The following is an 18,475-nucleotide window of genomic DNA, read 5'->3' on the forward strand; positions in this document are numbered from 1 at the left end:
TATCCAAAAATCTTGGCGCCGCGAGGAACGCTCTGAATCATTCATCGGGATGCTCCCCAGCCATAATTATGATATACGACTGACAAGTATCCGTGGGGATCTCCTGCGGGAAGACCTTGAACATTTTTGCACTTAGTGTGCTAAGTGCCGGCGATAAAAAAGAACATCCATATCTTTCCGATCGAACAAATGGAATCGACAATAAAAGTATCGGCACGGGCCACCTGCTGTTTGCCGGAGGTGCAAATCAAAAGCACATTTCAATAGACGAAAGATATTCGGTGTTTGGGGAATTATGGAATTAAGGCTCCCCGCCGGTGGATTCGTGTGGGGTCCGTGCGATAACCGCAGGTCGGTCTAAAAATAGATGCGATGCATACTAAATTGGCTGCGACAGAGTCAAAGTTCAATAATTGCAGACACGCACATTTTTGGGAAGCATTCCCCAACCCCAGAAACCACCACCCACCACCCCCCAAAAAACAAAACGCCCACGTTTAACCTTGCCTCAGTTGACGCAAGTTGGCTTCGATCAGCTGTTCGCCAGCTGTACGTAAACAATTGAAAACGCCGGGTCTCTCCGTGAAAAGCTTTCGTGGAGCTTCCCCAAGAGCATTTGTGTATAGAACGTGTAAAAGATGTAGAGCAGCTTTCACGTGTAAAATACGATTCGATGTAGATGCCATGTAAATTTCCCGCACAATCGATAACAGCTGCGAACGGAAAGCCCGACAAATGTTAACGCTCCTTCGATATTGGCCAGCGTTTTCCGGCTGCATTCGCGCAATGTTCGCTGCAGGCAATGGACGCGTGTGGGAAACTCACAGGAAAATATTCACCGCTAGCCTCCCGCCTTCGCGTTGCGTGTACAAAAGGGGCGTGTGCGTGCGCTAGTGTGTGTGTGGGCCAGGGGGAATTGAATATGTAGTGTTCCTCTTGGGCGCTCAAGGAGTACTTGCTAAATACTAACGGTTAAAGAAGTGCCTTTATTATTTACCGATTTTCCTGGCTTTACTTTGCATAACGTTAGCTTAGTCGTCCAAAACATTCGATCAAAGTCCACAAGTGTGTTAAGATACAATAATCCAAATGAAGCGGAAGCGAAGTGAAATAATTATTACATAAATTTGTAGTTGATTAAGAGTCAAGTATCAAAATCCCTCTACAATTAAGGCATGGGTTTAAGCCTTGAAAATTTTCCTTTGAGCCGTGCATGAAATGCGCCAAAAATCCTGCAGCTGAGTACGAAGTTCACCTTCGTCGCATGCAAAAGCATATGAAAAATCGATACTAGAAGCATCGCAGTTGCAACGCTCGACGGCCGCTCCCACTTTTCCGCGAGGACTACAGCGCCAAGGACAAAGTCCTTCCTGAGGAAGGAAACTAAGAGATCGGGATAGGAGTCCCCTCAAAATGGTGGATGCCAAGCCACAGCCACCCACTCCGGGAGCGGTGCCCGGAACGCCGCCGGCTGGGTTTGCCGGCGAGCGATCGAAAATCAAACTGTTCATGGAACGAACGCCCAGCATCGGGGCCCTCAAGTCCAAGTTCCTCACAGTTCTGGGCAACAGCAACGAGCTCCTCAACGGAATATCCAACAAGGTGGGCCAACTGGGGCACGCAGCGTGAGTGGGGTGATGGGAAACGGAGGGGTTTATAATCATATTTCCTTTATTAGCTAATCTATATCTAATATATGGTAGAGTGTACGGACATGAAACACTTAGCAAAGCAGATATACTTTATTACTTAAAGCTTATTTTAGCTTTGTGAAATATAAATTAATTCAATTAGAAATCATCAAAACAGAATTTATTCAAGTATAGCTAAATAAAGATTGACCCCATTGCTTTATACCTTTTTTTTCTGTATTTAAAAATTTTCTCAGAATATTTTTGTTTTAATTGAGCATTATTTTTGGAGAATAACCCTTTCTTACTGTAATGAAGATTCTTTACCCAAACTCAATCAATTAATATAATATGTTTAAGAATGAATTATCTCTTTGGTATTGAAAAGTGTTTGCAACCTTATAAAATTGGTGGAGATATAGTGGCAACTTGTAATGGCTGGGTTTCTGTGAACAAGATATTATTAACAGTTGGTACAAATTTTCTTCGGTTCTACTTTTCTGACCTGATTTTTCTATGATTTTTAGTTTATAAAAATGAACTGAATTTTAGTCTCATCTATTCTTTTTTTCTCCCATACTGTCATTAGTTTATGACCCAATCAATAGGCTGTTGCTATGTAATACAGTCACGCCTGGCCCACGCACATCTCTAGGGCTGACTGGGTTAGCCTTGGTAATGAACGCGGCAAGAGGTGCTTGGGCTGGGGGTGTGGCAGGGTGGCTGGGTGGCAGGGTAGAAGGTGGGATGGGTGGCAGATTGTGTGTGGGTTATGTCTATGCTGCAAAAGCAACTGACACTTTGATACTTTTGTTGTGCTGTTTGTTCTTGCTGTTTCCGCTTTGCCGCTGCACTCGTTTGACCTTCACTCGGGGGCCCCAATCTGCGTTTTTGGGGGCGGAAGGTGCCGGCTGCGGATGGGCGGGAATTGGAAACGGGGGCACATTCTCCGCTGTTCCCTTTGTACTTGACTTTCTCTCGCTCAGAGCCCTGCAGCCTCGTCCTTGATTGAAATTAATTATATTTACACCAGCCAGAAAAGAGGAGAAAGTGCAGCATTCGATTTTTCCTTGGCATTGTTTCGGAACATCAATCACTGAGATTGCTCTTTTCAATACGCATTTGGGGGTTCGAATATGACGTACATTCAAGGGGAATAAAACAGATTTACAAAGCGATAGAAGCAGGTTCGACTTTTTAATCAAAACAACACTCCGTTTGGCCCAAAACACCTCGCAGATGATCGAGTTCGTTCTGAAATGTTTCTTTTACTTGGTTTACTTGCAGCTGACTCTGAGTAGCAGCAGCAGCGACTCCGACTACTGCGATGACGACGAAGACATTCCCAAGTGTGAGTACCTAGTCCATGAATATACACTATCAAACACTATATAACTTCAATCTGCAGTTGACGAGTCCATTGACTACACCAAGATCGACTTCGAGGGACGCCGGGTGAAGGCACGGCGAGCACACGAGGAAATCATCTCGGGACGATACCGCCAACCCAATTTGGCGCCTCGTAAGTGATTTGCAAATTCAGGGGATGCTATAACAATTAGAGATATCATTTTTAACGAGCACTCAAATATTTTATACGTCTTTTAGAATTTTGTGCAAACAGATAAGGCGCATTTATGCAATGACAAACACCTTTTATTTTTTTTCTTTTTCATCCATTTTTTATTTATACATCAACATAAAATAAAAATATATGTTTATTAGCTACAGGTGTGCAGCTTTAGTTGATTAGTAAAATACATCATCTTTTACAAGATATTAAGCCAATAATAATTTCTTTGCCCTCTTAAAAACATATTAAAAACATACAGATAAAATAATGATCTGCAACTTGTCTTCTATGCTGAATCCGAAAATCCAATGAGGCACCTCTCGTTAAAAATGTTTTTAAAAATTATTAAACAGTTCCGTATATTTTATTTATTTCCAAGGCGCCGCAAGCATTTGATGTACTTTTTCTGCTATTAAAAACTTTTTAATTAATTTAGTTCTCTCAATTCCTTTGGAGGTCCCCGACTGGAGCCATCTCGAGGTCGCCATGCGGCCAGCAAGCTGGCTGGGCCGCTCCGCTCGAGCTCCGGATCTTCGAGCAGTTCGAGCAGCAGCGAGGACAGCAGCTCGCTCTCGCTGCCGGAGCACATGGTGAACCGCTCCCACGAGGTGAGCAGCACCACCCGATCGGACTCCATTGAGTCGCGCCACTCCGGCGGATACGAGAGAGCGCGGGCGATTGCCGGAGCCCGTCGCAGTGAAATGGACATGCAGAGGGACTCGCAGCGGATCGGCGAGACGGTGGAGTCCCTGACGCCGCACATCGACGTGCAGCCGCCGACGGAGGGAGGGGGATGTGGAGCGGGTGGAGCAGGAGGAGCGGGATCCGCGGGAAGACAGCAGTGGGCGGGCGGGAGCAACTCGATGCGCCTCCCATCGCGCAGTCGCGCCTCGAACAGCAGCACTTTGACCAGCCTGCGGGACGAGCCGGATCAGCTGCTGGCCAGCCCCAGCATGGAGTCCACCGACTGGCGGCACTTCATCCGCTCGGAGTCGCAGAACTCGGTGCCCTCGTGGGCCTCCTCGATCAGCTTGGATTGTCGAGCGGGCGAGGAGCCGGTGAAGGAGTTCATGAAGCACTTCACCGCCCTGCTGTTCGGCGGATCCCCAGGAACCGTCGACCTGGAGCTCAAGTCGGAGTTCGGAGTGCTGCTGCGACTGGAGATCGGCCGCCTGTGGTTCACCCGCTTCCTCACCGAGCAGCGGCACAAGTCCAAGCGCCTCGATTCCCTCACCTTCGGCAGCCTGGCCCAGTACTTCGCGTTGGCCCTCTTCGAGTGCAGCGAGTGCGAGGACTACGCTCCGGCGGCGGTCCTCATGAACCTCTGCTTCCTCTTCTACCACGAGGTGGAGGTGCCCGGGTGCGATCCCTACCGCGAGTACCTCTTCTCCTCGCTGCGGCAGCAGCCCATCTGGCAGCAGGCGCGCTTCTGGAACGCCATCTTCCACGACGCTCTGCAGGCGGAGCGGGAGCACCGGGGTCAGAGCCAAATGCGGAGGCAGCAGCGCCGCCAGCAGAAGCAGCAGCAGCGCCAGGTAGCCAGCGGAGGAGGGGTAGGGGGAGTGGGAGCAGGAACGGTAGCAGCAGAGGCACCACCTCCCAAGGCTCATCGAAAACAGGGAGGCGACTCATCATCCAGCTCCTCGCACCAGGCGGTCCAATCCGCCGCTCCAGCGTCCACTGGCTCCGTTCCGGCCAACCGGAGGCAGAGCAAGACCAGCATCACCCCACAGCAGTCCGCCAGGGATCAGGAGGACATTGCATTTCGACAGCTCGGGTGAGTCCTTATTAAATTGGAAAGTCTTGAACTGAACAGATAAAACAATACATTATGAATAATTAAAAAGTTAAGATTGCTACTTCAATGTTTCTTAAAACAGAGAAATTTTTAAGAATTAAGAGATCTCTATTATTTATAATATATCGAAACCGTTAAACAAATTATTAAGAGTTATGGAGAAGCTTCAGGTTGTAGATATGTATATGCGATATAACTGAATATTATCTGTAGTTTATTACAGGCTAATAAAATAGTTTTTAAAGGTATTAGGCTTAGGTGATTAAAGTTAACCTTTGAAGAAAAACTTGACAAATGATTTAACGCGGCTTTAACGATTTTTTCGACTTCTCTCGGGACCACAATTGATTCCACCTCATATATTTATGTACATACATAACATAAATATATAGGTATAACGCTTTTCTCTACCTTTTTAAAACTAAATTTATACATGATCTTAATCTGCCACAGTGTCGTGTCTAGACAGTGTTAAATTCTATTATCAAAACTATTATTAACAAGAAAGAAAGCTAGCTTCGGCAAGCCAAAGCTGATATACCCTTGCAGTCGTCAAATATGTCGAACAAAATATATAGGTACATAAAGGCTAAACAACATCGAAGCTATGACGACTTTTCTATTAATTTTTGCATATTTTCGACTATTGTTCTTATGACAGCTTTATGATATAGTCGTACGATATTTATGAAATTTAATTCGAAATTCGAGAGTCATTAGAAAACTCTATATTCCATAAATTATATTTGTCTAATAAAAAACAACGATGTATAATTTGTTTCCGTTAATTCTATATAGATTTTCCTAAGGCCGATTTTTATGAAATTTTTTTTATAATTCAAGGCTAGTTAATCAACTTGATACTCAAAAAATCATACACGTGGGATAAAAAACAACGACGTTATCAATTTATTTCCGTTAATTCTTTATATACTTTTCGATCCCTCCTATAGTAGCTGTATGAAATAGTTATCCGATTTTGACAAAAATTTAATATGAAATTTGATATTGGTTAGAAAACTCCATCTGGAAGAAATCAAGTCGATATGATAAAAAAACAACAGCAAAAGAATATTTTTTTCAATCTCTCGTATGGCAGCTATTTTATATAGTTTCGATCCGGTCCATTCCGACTTATATACTGCGTGCAATAACTACACACCTTTTGGGAATGTTTCAGCAAGATACTTTAAAACTGGGAGACTAATTCAATGAGAAACAGACAGACGTACAGATGTATTCCGATTCTGCTCGTGATGCTGATCAAGAATATATATCATATACTTTATGGGGTCTGAGGAGTCTCCTTCTTTGCGTTGCAAACTTCTGACTGAAATTATAATACCCTTTTGCTCTGCAAGGGATAAAAACTCGTTGACAAATTTAGTTAAGTAAAATATGCTTACAAGAAGCGAATGATAATTGGATTACCCTAGATAATTATATTTCCGAGGGATTTGAACAAGCCAAAACATCTATATTCAACTTTAATCATTTGTTTTTCCACAGGGCCTTGACCTGCAACATGCACTCACTGGGAACTTCCCAAGAATTGTGCCTCGACTTCCTCAAAAAAAATGTAGTGGCCCTCAATCTTTCTAAGGGTAAACAAAAATATTTATCACTTGATAATAGGAACTTATATTAAAATTTTATCGCCAACTAGATAAAGCCAAACTTATCAGAGACAATATTTATCGAATGTACCATGAGACGCAACTTTGGGGAGCCCGCCACACCTGAGGTGATTTTAAGGTTCTGTTTCTTTATTACTGATTATATAATACAATAACTTTCTTTTACAGCAGTAACAAGTGTAAAAGTACCTAACGAAATCGTGTTTCAATCTTCGTCTCAACTAAAGCTAAACTTTTGTCTTAAGTCAGCCGACAACTCCAAGCTAATCCTAACTTAAAGTAGCAGATCAATGAATTTTTATCAGAAATCTGATGTTTTTACTCGCGTTGTTGTAACCGTAAAGATATTAAACAAGTAGGCATTCTTGTAACTGGGTTTGGTAAGCTCTAAAATTACAAAAAAATTTAAACAAAAATAAAAATTTTTATTTTTCTATTGTTTATAAAAAAAATTGTTGTTCTTACCCTTAAATAGATTTGAATGATTAGCTTTAAATTTATAAAGATCTCGTAGATGAATGAATTGGATATGCATATCGGAAATATGCTTTGAATCAAAGACAGTTACAAGAATATCATTACTGCAAAAGTTAGGGGACATTTAAAAAATACTGAAAGTACATGTATCCATAAATTGTGATAATAATATTTTGTGATTACTTTATATAGACCTAAATATTTACGTGTACCGAAATTATGCAATGCAAATAGCTAAATATCGCAGTTTAAATTGTTAGAAATCAAGATCAATAACTATGCTATGTATGTTTAATATGTAAGAGATAATATTTCGCAATTGTTTAATACATTCAAATTAATAAAAGTCTAACCAAATTCAACACGTCCCACTAGTTTATCATATATGTGTTATAGTTATAAAAAGTTGAAATGGAATGGCCGACGTTTCTTTGGATATAACCATAAAACTGGCAACAGCCGAAAAGAAGGCAATGATTTTCAGCGAAATATCAGAGACAATCTGTTGGATTTGTATTTGATAAATTCGTAAATATTCGACAATTAAAACGCAATCAGAATTCTTATATTCTCAGTTTCTTTATTTAATTGATGCAACACAAGAACATTACTCGCTTAGCCTTTCTTTATTTGATTGTGTGAATGAAAACTTGTTTAAAATAAATAAAAATTTAGTTTCGCTTGTTAGTCGCATAAATGGCTGGAATTTCTTTGTTGCTGCGGTTGATGCCTTTAAAATTGCACTACATAGAGGTTCTTGAATACTTTCCAGTTTGAAAATGATGATCAACTTAGGTAGAAGTGTTTCGCTATCCACGATTTGCATACGTTTAACAGTTAAAATTTATTTAGTTAATTCTTTGTACAAATTGAACAAGCCTGGGCCGTGTGCAGAAAACAAAGAATTTTCGGGCATGTTTCAACATTTATAAATAAAAACTAAATACAACTGACAGAAAATAATGATCGTAATTACAAGAATTCATAATGAAATAATAAGATAAATATTAATAATAATAACCTATAGCAGTAGACAAGCTAAAAGCTATAACAACAATTACGTGTGTACGATTTGAACTTTAATTTCAAGATTTAAAACTGTTCTATTTTCAGATTAGGCCAGATGTTCAGAATTCAATTGACGGTCGGATCGCCCCCTTCACATAAATATGTACAATACACTTGAAAACCTAGGTTCGCCAGCTCTTCCCTTCATATAAATCGCTATATGTGTATATCTTTCACTTGTTTAGTTAGGTGGTTGGTAGTTGGTCTCCGACGATGTTGCCGTATTCTCGCCCCGTTTACGGCTAGTGTTTGTTGCTGCGATCACAAGTTGGCGACTTTTAACGGTTGGGACTTAGTCCACCAGAATCTGGAAGGTCACGGAACCCATGCGGTCGCGGGCACTGCCGCTGTAGCGGATGTTCTTGGCCCAGGCACGGCACTCCACGTCCAGCATTTGGCCCTTCGGCGGCGAGTTGAACTGCACGGCGACCAGGGGACTCAGGTAGCCCGGCTGGTTCAGATACGGGTAGTAGTAGGTGGGGAATCCCTGGCTGGGGAAGTAGCCGATGTTCTGGAAGTTCTCCTTGTCCTTGCTCAAGTGTCCGTTGCAGCTCACCCAGATTTGCTGGCGCTAAAGCACAGAAATCATTAATGTAATTCGTATTCTTGGACTTAAGTTAAGAACTAGATTGTACCTCCTCCGCCTTCGTCTCGTTGATCACCTTCTTCAGGTCGTCCGGCATGCCCGCCTGCGCCTCTTCGAACACCTGGGGCACCCAGCCATAGATCTTGTTCAGCTTGAGGAATATGCAGGGCTGGTTCGTCTTGTAGCCGTAGTTGTTGGCCCTCGAGCAGCCGCCAAAGAGATCCGTGTTGACCACGCACACATCGGTGTCGGGATTGCGTGCCTGGCCAAAGCTGCAGTGCTTCATCTGCCGACCCTCGGTGTGATTGTACTCTGCAAGTGGGTTACCTTTACAATACCAAGAAACCCTTAATTGAATAGTAGATAGCTTACCACGCAGGAAGTCGTCGATCAGCTCGATCCAGTAGTCGCTCTCGGCCGGCTTCTTGCCGTCGAAGGTGATCACCGATCCGCGCTCGGTCTGCTCGCTGAGGGGTCGGAATCCCAGGCCGGGATTGGTGCCGATCAGCGACTCGTGCAGCTTCCACTTGGGCTCTGTGTCGCTAACGGTGGCCAACAGGCCCTGCATGCAGATGGTGAACAAGGCGGCCAGCACAATGTAGAAAATCGTGTAGAACAGCAGCAGCTGACCTGCGGAAACACCAGAAAAATATGTGATTAGATGGTGTTTCTTATAGAAAGCTTATTGAAAGTGTTATTTAAAGAAATATATTAAAGCAATGCCAAACTTTAAATATTTTTTTTCTTGTATACCAATTTTAAAAAATACTTTTATTGAACATTTAAAGCCCTCTTAATAGGTTATAAGAATTCAACAAAATGTAACATTTTGTATTACTTTTTTTTTTTCGAAAATTCGTTAAAGGATTTGGAAATCGAACATAGTCTGCCATTCCCATCAATTAATAATTATATTAAATTTCACATTCTTTTTTTACTCCACCCGGGAGCTTAGAGCCTCTACAATTTCTTGTAGAGGATTTATTATCATTGATTTTCGATCGTACCGGTGATAAGCCAGTAGCGACTTATCCTAGCGGTGGGGTTGCCACCTGGCGCCATCTAGGAGTGACGAAAATTCTATTGTTGGGTCCATAGTAACGTGGACGAGGGGGTGTGCGGGTCCGGGGAGCCGAAATTTGTTACTAATGTTAAGTGAGCTATAGAGCATAGAAGTGGTGGAGATTTGGAAAAAGAGACCGTTTCTTTTTCTCGGGGAGCCTGGGGCTCGACTCGAACCCGGGCCTTCCGGACCGGAGGCCAGCGCTCTACCTGCTGGGCCACCGTCCCCCCAATATTATTAAATATTGCAGAATAATTTTGCAACAAGTTTGACGAAGTCAAATAAACAATTTAACTCTTACTTTAATCCTTCAAAAAAACAGTATTTTATTAAGTTAGAGCATGACCAAGATTGAAATTTGAAATCTACTTCGTGGCGTCGGTGAATTTTTGTGTTTTATTTTATTCCAACCATCCCAAAAACCTTTTGAGATTTCTGCGACATCCCAAAAGATAAGTCATTATAAATTGCTATGGTTTTATGTTTAGAGACCATAAATATTGTACCATATGCCACGTTTATTATAGCTCCTATAATGCAAATACGAGAGGATAGGACACTACTTTGGCAGTCTTTGCAACTACCTTTTGTGCCCCACATGATTACGATTTGATTGTTTTTTGTCATTTGCGAGAATGGGGGCCACTGCGAGAATGGCACTGCGGAACTGGATGAATGGGGCATCTGGAATGAATACGAGAATGGGGACGGGGCTTATGCAATCCAATCCGAACGGGCACGCAGCTAATCGAACGCTTACGACTAGTGGCAGTAAATAAGACCAGAAACAACAAACAGAATGCTGGGACTTGGGCGCGGGACCGGCGTTTTTCAGTATTTCAATGTCAATAACATTGACGACTCAGCTAGAATTCAGTGGGCTGTTCGTTACTTTCCCTGCGGCCACCGGACTGGGAACACCGGACATCGGCCAAGCCCCATGGCAATTGCATAAATAAGCGACGACCACATCGACAAACCGAAATTGACAGCGCAACCGAGAAAAAGCGACCGAATCGACGGCTGTCCAATGGAGCTCAAATTTCCAAACAAATTAATCGTATGAATGAATATCGAATACCGAGCACAATGCACGGCAGCCAGAGTACAGTAGGTGACAAAGGCGAAAGGAAATTACTCGATTCGAGGTTGATATTGACCTGCTGCCTTGGCGAAGTATTTTCCAAAAAGACCAACAAGCGGGCGATTAAGAACTACTTCGCACCAGCTAATCACAATTTTTTTCTATCCCACTTGAGTTCACATTAATTAAAAACACGGTTATCAAGTTTATTATTATCAAGTTTATTGTTATTATTACTTAAAACTGGTTCGATCAAGTTAGGTTCTTTATATTTAACTTTAAACATTAAATTCTAAAGTTACATTTTCGATTACCCACTTTTTTACGACTGTGTCATTAATTCCCTATTTTGTTTTGCGTGACTTGAGTTCAAATTAATTAATAGGACGGTTATCAAGTTTATTCCGTTTATGTACAAACAATTTTAAACCCTCGACACTAAATCTGGTTCGAGCAAGAAAATCATATTTGAGTTGACATTAATTAATAGTGCGGTTATCACATTAAAATTGTGACTTTAATATTTTAATCAGTTTTTTATATTTAACTCCCAAGCATTTAATTACTTACTAATTGTCTTTCACCTTATTTACTTGATTAATAACTAGTTTGATCCAGTCCCGGTAAATCACAATTGATTTAATGAATTGTAATCAATTTATGTTTTTGTACAATTAATTAGTCAGTTGGTAGTGAGTTGTGCTTCCCTCGCCTACTGATAACTCAACTTTTTAATTGCACGACAGAAGAGTTTTGAATTTCTTCATTATCAGATTATTTAACAAATACAAATTCACATGGCTTTGGGGTTCAATATTCTACTTCATAAGGGCAAAAGACAAAATCTGGTATCGACCAGTTCTCCGCGTTCTATGACAGAAGCTATCAATTGGTAATCGATGGCCTTTGCCGTCGGTTGGTAACGACTTTTCCATATTTGAGTTTTCAGCTGCTCATCAAAGTTTCAGAGTGCGCCAAATGGCTCGCCAGCTTGTTGCCAAGTCCGAATGGGAAATAATTGCGTTCAAGTACAAGGAAACAAGTTTGGCAATGGCCAGCCATAGACAAATACTGGGGCAGACAGCCGCACTGCTGGTGTGACGCCAGTCATTCGTCGCACCTCCCAACCACCCAACCACTGAACCCCTGACCACCCAACGCGACTGCCCATTTCCATTTCCAATTCCAATCCCAATCGCCGCCTGGCAAGGTGGGACGACGCGACGGCCTGTGGCGCTGACTACCAATATCCGATGTGTAAGGAATTCTGGTCTACACGCTTACGATTACATGACGGCAGAGTCCCCAAACATTCTTATGTCTTCGCCGAATGAGGCATTACAAAAACTCGCCAAGGGAGGGACCGCCATTGCCTTTCCCACTGAAATCGATAAGTCTGCGCGACTTCAATGGACATAAAGTATATAAAGCGGCCACTTACACATGTCTCTCGCAGACCAAGTCCTTTCAACTATGCAGTAAATGAATTTGAAATCGTGATTATATTTATTACATTTGATTTTTTCATGCCCCACAGGGTTTTGCTGCATTAGTGGCGACATCATAAAAACGTGGTTTCTCGTAATTTGATTTTTATTACTAAGTAAAAACTTGATGGTGATGACAATGACACCATAAAAAAGAGATAAGTAAAAAAGAAGAGATCCTAAAAGGAAAATTTCAAACGGAGAAGTGTACCGAATGATTTTCGTTTAGATTTATATGCAAAATCATAAGCATTTTTTGCTTTAGGCATTTTGTGAAAATTTAATTAAAAATACTTGTGTTCCGATCCAATTTTGTTGGCAGATGAGTTTTGACATTTTGGCATTTGCTTGATCTGAAATGTGTTTCTCTTTTTGGGATATATAAACACATAAAAGCGATCGGAAAATAAAATTGAGATCAGGCACATTTATAGACAAATGAGGGTCTGGCATTCAAGTAAATCAGCTAGCCTGGTAAAATGAGCAAAACACAATACTTTTCAGGCCAGAAACACTTTTATCCCAAAGGACGAGTGACTGAGAATCCCCTTGTTCCAGCTCAAAACTTATCCAACCCTTACATAAAACTCAAACAAGATGTCGGCGGGAGGTATCAAGTTCGTGCATAAAAGTAAATGCGGCTCATGAAGAAAACTTTACTTATATGGCCTGCCACTCACACTCGGACGTTTGGTTGCACAATGTCGAGGAGGTGGAGTGGTGCAACTCGGTGACCAAGTTTTTATAATAGTGCTGGAGAGTCGTCGAGAGGACGAGGGCTTCGCTTATCCGTGTCCGTTCGTCCGTCCGCCGGTGCGGTAAACAAACTTAAAGGACCCGTGACCCACATAAAAAGCACCACTCCCAGTTCTAGTTCCAATGCCAATCCCCAACCCCATTCCCATCCCCATCCCCATCCCCGGAAAACCCAACCCAAAAGTGCTGGAAACGGGAGTCGGTTTGCATGACCAACGATTGATAACCTCGCTGCGTTCTAGTCGCCGTCCAAGTAAAAACCGCCAAGGCCGACGAAACTTAATAATTTAGTTACGTGTTGGACGCACATATGGCCAGAATCCAGGACACCACTAAAAACCGCTCGCCAAGTGGCTTCATTTGCACATTTGAGCGGTTGGCCGCGTAGTTGTGGGAAATCGGTTAACGGCAGGCACATGTGCAACCACCACTCATTTGTGTAATGAGTTAGTTACCATTTTAGTTCGGAAATGTCCCACGATCATGAACAAAAATAAAACGACCCAGGAGATTTGTAAAAATATCCTTGACCAAAGTTCAAAGTAAAAGTAGCTAAGCGAAGAATATAAAAATATACCTTTAATAAATGGAACTGTTAATCAAACGTAAAGGTTTTATTTATCGAAAATAAAATAAATATTAAATCAGAACAGAAAAACAAGTTTGTAAAAACTCTATCCAGGGGAATCTGCTTTTATTAAAAGTTTATTTGTCCAATAACATGTATCTCTGTTTTTTAATAACAAAAACAAATTTAAAAAAAACAAATCCTATTAGTTTTTAAAGAATATTTTCTTCAATATGTTTTTTAATAAGTATTTTATCATTTAGATTATCGTTTGCAATATAGTTTTTCTAACTGTGGATGGCTTAAATTTTTCGGGGCAAACTATTTTTTAAGGTGTACTTGGGCAGGGGTGGCTAAACGGAACTGGAGGAAAGCAACAATTATGACGCCATCGAGGCGAAAGTTTCAGCCAAGGAGAGACGTAAAGAAAGAATGAAATAAGAACAAGGATGCAACTTGTTGGTGTCTGTCATCATTATATTATACTCATTACCCCAGGACCACATCCAGCCAGATTGAGTGGGTCACGTCACCTCCCGTCCCGTTTTGTCCCTTTTCGTCCTGTTTCGTCCTGGTTCCCCCTCCCCCCTTTACCAGTAAGCCGTCCTGAATGAGAGCGACGTCCGTCTTGGTGGCGCCGCTTTATTTGTTGCCGTTCGCCGCACCCTTTGTCCATGCGTCACCACCACAGAAACAGAAACACACGCTCACACACACACAGGCACACACTGTAGCACACAAACACACCCAGGATCCTTTGGCCATCTTTCTTTAGCCTTCTGTGTGCTTAGGGCCTATAGCATACTTTGCGGCATTTTAAGTGAATTAATTTCACATGTTAACGAGCGGGTATGCCCCGATTGCCACGCCCACGGCAAACATTGCAAACGTTTAGTTTGCTGATTATTTCTCAACAATAATGCGGGTGGGTCGGGTTTTCCCCATTAGTCCAACATTTCGTTTTTTATCCGGTTTTAGCCTAATTGGAACAGCCGAATTATTCAAAGTCTGAAAAACTTAACAATTTAAATTGATTACCAGGAAATTTTAAATAATTGTGTTTTGTTTGAACATTTTATGTTATAGCTTTGAGAAATGTTTCCCCAAGGCTTTCAACAATACGATTAAATTTTAAAAAATATGTAGCTATGAATAATTCATTAAGAATTTGAATAAGGAATTCCTTTACTCTTGCAAAAACTATATGTAGATAGACAAAAAGAAAAATAAAGAACTTTCGAAACAAAAGATTAAATTGAATTCAATTAGTTTTTTGTTTGTGATAAATTTTGTTCGAAATTAGCTTAAGCAAATTAGGCTAGTTTCCTGCGCTTTAATTGAATTGTGTATTTTATCGTAGACTTTGTCGCTATCGTGACAATTAGTTAGCAGCATGTCAATGTAAGCAGACTGAGGGGCGTGGCGGGGGCGATTAATGGGAAATCAGATGTAGCTGGGGAAATGCGGTTCTAGCCGGTTTGAGCCAGATTTAGAAACTGGCTAGGGCAGTGATTTCTATGTCATTCCTGTTGCACTGCGGTTGCATCGATCTTTAATCAGTCACATTACTTTTGCCTATTAATTAATTAATATGCACAAAAAGAAAAGATTTGACAGTACATATTTTAATTTTAATTTCACAATGAACCAAAGGTAAAAAATCAAAAAGTATGTTTAAGCTTTTGTAATAATTTGGTTAAATTTTTTTCTGTGCTTCGGAGAATTAAAATGTGTAACAAAGCGAAAGCATTTCCAAAAACAAAAAAGAAACATAAACCCGCTGAACCGGTTCTCCCAGAAAAATCATCTCCACCTAAAAAAACAACCGACACGAATCTAAACAAGTTCTCATTGCGTTAATTAATGGAAATCAAAGCTTAGCCATCCAACAAAAACCTTCGCTTCAAATCCGCATTAAGTCTAATTTTCTCGGCGGATCGTAAATCAAATTGATATATTTCGATCTTTTCGGCTTTTGTTTGCCATTGAACAGCTTTTTTGCCTTTCGCCTAAGGGAATTTAGCTTCGTTTTACTCTGCCACACTGCTTGACACCTGGAGTTGGAGCCATTAAATTTTCCCTTTAATGCCCTGCACACGTCTAAAATTGCCGGGCAATAAGCAGCAAAAAACCGAAGGACATGCACCACGAACTGGATTTAATGATAGGAATTAGCTGGGGGCGAGCCCAACAGCTTATCCTGTGCAAAGAGTGTCCAACAAATATTTTTGTATTAAATAGTCAAACCAACATCTGCTGTTCGGGACAGGTGTGTCAATAGAGGGTTAATTTCTTTGGGGCTAGGCACCCATGACAAGAGAATTAGTAAGTTCATTTGGAAATAGAATAAAAAGTTATTAGAGCTTTGCGGGGGTGCTTTATTTTGCAAATAAATCATACATCAATTTAAATATTTCGATGATTAACTTGCATTGAAGTCGGTCGACCTAATTAAAAGCAAACAATTGACGTCAAGGGAACTTTTCAGCGGGTTTCCGATAAGATTTTCTGAACATGTGAGTGACGGTGTCCACTTACTATGAGTAGGTACATATGTGCTCCATTTACCCAGAGAAATGCACAGAAAATTCAGGAATTCTAGAGTTTCTTTTCGTTCGCATTACAATCGGAAGCTTTCAGAAATATTGGTATCGTGAGAGCGTGAAATTTTTGCTCTGTCTCTCTGCTCAAAACCTTGAATTTGTTTACAGAACCCATTATAAAAAGGCAAATATTATAGGCGATAAAAGCGATCTTCTCAACACCCTGCCTTCTCACGATTCCCCGTTCCCCTTCTTGCGAACGTGTGTCCGTGTTCATTTTCGAACATCAAGAATGCCCATTATCTCTGAAATATGCTTCGCTATGCTTTGTGGGCAGCGAAAATTGGGGATCGGCGAAATAATTAAGAAAGGCAATTAAATAAAGAAATAAACAAACGAGTGAAGCAAATTTGCATTTGTTTAATTTCAGAAGTTAGGTAAGGGCTTCTACTCGGCTCTTCTAAGATTATTTTTACTTAGTACAAATCACGTTGCCTTCACTTGCTTTAGGTGAATATTCTCGTAAAGTTAACATTATTCTTAATGACTGTTATAAAGAATCCCCTTTATCAAGTTGTCTGTTAATGTTTTTATCTGCTTTATGGCGTTGACTAAACATTTTCGAGCAAGGAAGATTTTGCCCGCAGCTTCCCCACCTCATCTCCATTTCCACAATATGAGTCGCCAAATGAACTGATAAGCAGTATTAACAATCACACGCTCTTAATTTATACATACATACATATAGTAACCCTAACCAAATGACGGACATGTGGCTGGTTATATACAATAATTATATTTTTGTTTCTATGTACAGAGCGAGTAAAAAGCAGATATATCATCCGGTTTTACGGTCAGTTTTTTGTGCAGATTAGCTTTAGAATGCTCGATTTTGAGTCATTGCTTGGAAAGTCGGAGTCCCAATATTTGGACTTTTTATAAAATTGATTCATCCAATAAATGTTTGAAAAAGGAATTCTTTAAAAGTTGAGTTCTTAAAAATGTAGCATATTTAGAAACTTTTGTTATTAGGTACCTAAATGAACTTGTTACTAAAACTTTTTCGATTTTATTAACCAATTTTAAATTTTAACTTATTTAATCGGGCCTACCAAACTCTTGGCACATTTCAAAAACCGACAATAAATTTTTTTAAAGGACTTAAAATATGTTTTGTTACACATCAATTTCTTATAAATTTTAAGGTATCCAAGTCTGAACGCTCAAATTTGAAATGCTTTTATCTTTATAAAGGTTTACACTTTTTTTATTCCCATTCCGATTCACTTACTCCAATTTTTTCCGGTGCGACCGAAAAAGGTTCCATCCTGGGGATCGTAGATCATCTGCGAGAAGGTTTGCTTCTTTGCTGGTTGGGGGAATTCAAATTCGCCTTTGCCGCCCTTTCCGTTATTCTTTGACATTTTGGAGCGGTTCCTTCACACTTGTGTACGGTTACGATTTTAGTTCTCGACTCGATTCGATTCGAAAATTTGGTTAATATTTTTCGTTGATGACGTGGACAGCACCAAGGCTATGAAAACTGATTTATGTATACGTAGTGCTGTGTATATGCGATGATTCAGCAGGCTCGGAACCAAATTCTCTTTTATTTTTCGCACTCGCAGCACTCTGAATATATTTTGAAAAACTTGTAATTATGCAATTATTTGCGGTTCGAATACGCGGATTGTTTCAGGGTCGTAAGGCGAGTTAGAAACGTGTTAGGCCGCGGAAGAAGCCAGAACCGAAGCACACACAAAATGGGCTGGGAGATACGAGAAGTTGTTGCCAACTCTTGGTCCCTGCTTCCTTTGAAAGGCGAAAGGCAATGCGTGCTGCGTGTTGCTTGCTGCGCTCTCAGCGAAAGATCACCAACTAACCGAACGCAGCGAAAGCAAAGCGAAAAACGGAAAACAACGCCAGTGTTCTTCGCCCCTCAACACTCACACAGACACACCACGCGCTGCTCTCTGTGGCGCTCCCTCTCCGCCTCGCGTTTCCCCAACGAAAGCTCCAAGATAAGAGTGCTGCTGCACAGAGAGAAGTTGGGGATAGCAGGTGAACGTACGATATAAAGGTAAGACATAAATATTAATTAACACAACGGTTATGAGTCTGAAAAGGTTTGAGTGGTTCTGAAAATTATTTAGTGACAAACAAACAGCTCCACTTTCTGTAAATTATAAATCAATGTGAAAAAT

The 18,475-nt window shown here is 41.0% G+C and overlaps 2 protein-coding genes across 3 annotated transcripts; one reads left to right on the forward strand and one right to left on the reverse strand.

The window, feature by feature from the left end:
* The first annotated feature begins 795 nt into the window (after positions 1-795).
* LOC108088173 (uncharacterized protein KIAA0513) lies at positions 796-7,478 on the forward strand. 2 transcript variants are annotated; one of them, XM_017185850.2, is made up of 7 exons: positions 796-1,602; positions 2,919-2,982; positions 3,040-3,153; positions 3,661-4,981; positions 6,512-6,606; positions 6,669-6,746; positions 6,808-7,478. In XM_017185850.2, the coding sequence occupies exons 1-6, from the start codon at positions 1,414-1,416 to the stop codon at positions 6,743-6,745; spliced, it is 1,860 nt and encodes a 619-aa protein (XP_017041339.1). In that variant the 5' UTR covers positions 796-1,413; the 3' UTR covers position 6,746; positions 6,808-7,478. The 2 variants fall into 2 exon arrangements, with proteins under 2 accessions (XP_017041339.1, XP_017041340.1); XM_017185851.2 differs by having other exon boundaries at positions 6,811-7,478.
* Positions 7,479-7,676: 198 nt separating this feature from the next.
* On the reverse strand, positions 7,677-18,157 carry LOC108088174 (sodium/potassium-transporting ATPase subunit beta-1). The gene is made up of 4 exons (XM_017185852.2): positions 17,563-18,157; positions 9,143-9,400; positions 8,820-9,082; positions 7,677-8,755 (listed from the first exon to the last, which is right to left on the reverse strand). The coding sequence occupies exons 1-4, from the start codon at positions 17,693-17,695 to the stop codon at positions 8,477-8,479; spliced, it is 933 nt and encodes a 310-aa protein (XP_017041341.1). The 5' UTR covers positions 17,696-18,157; the 3' UTR covers positions 7,677-8,476.
* Between the last annotated feature and the right edge of the window lie 318 nt (positions 18,158-18,475).

This window comes from Drosophila ficusphila, unplaced genomic scaffold (assembly GCF_018152265.1).
Source record: "Drosophila ficusphila isolate 14025-0441.05 unplaced genomic scaffold, ASM1815226v1 contig_607, whole genome shotgun sequence".
NCBI classification, from domain to species: domain Eukaryota; kingdom Metazoa; phylum Arthropoda; class Insecta; order Diptera; family Drosophilidae; genus Drosophila; species Drosophila ficusphila.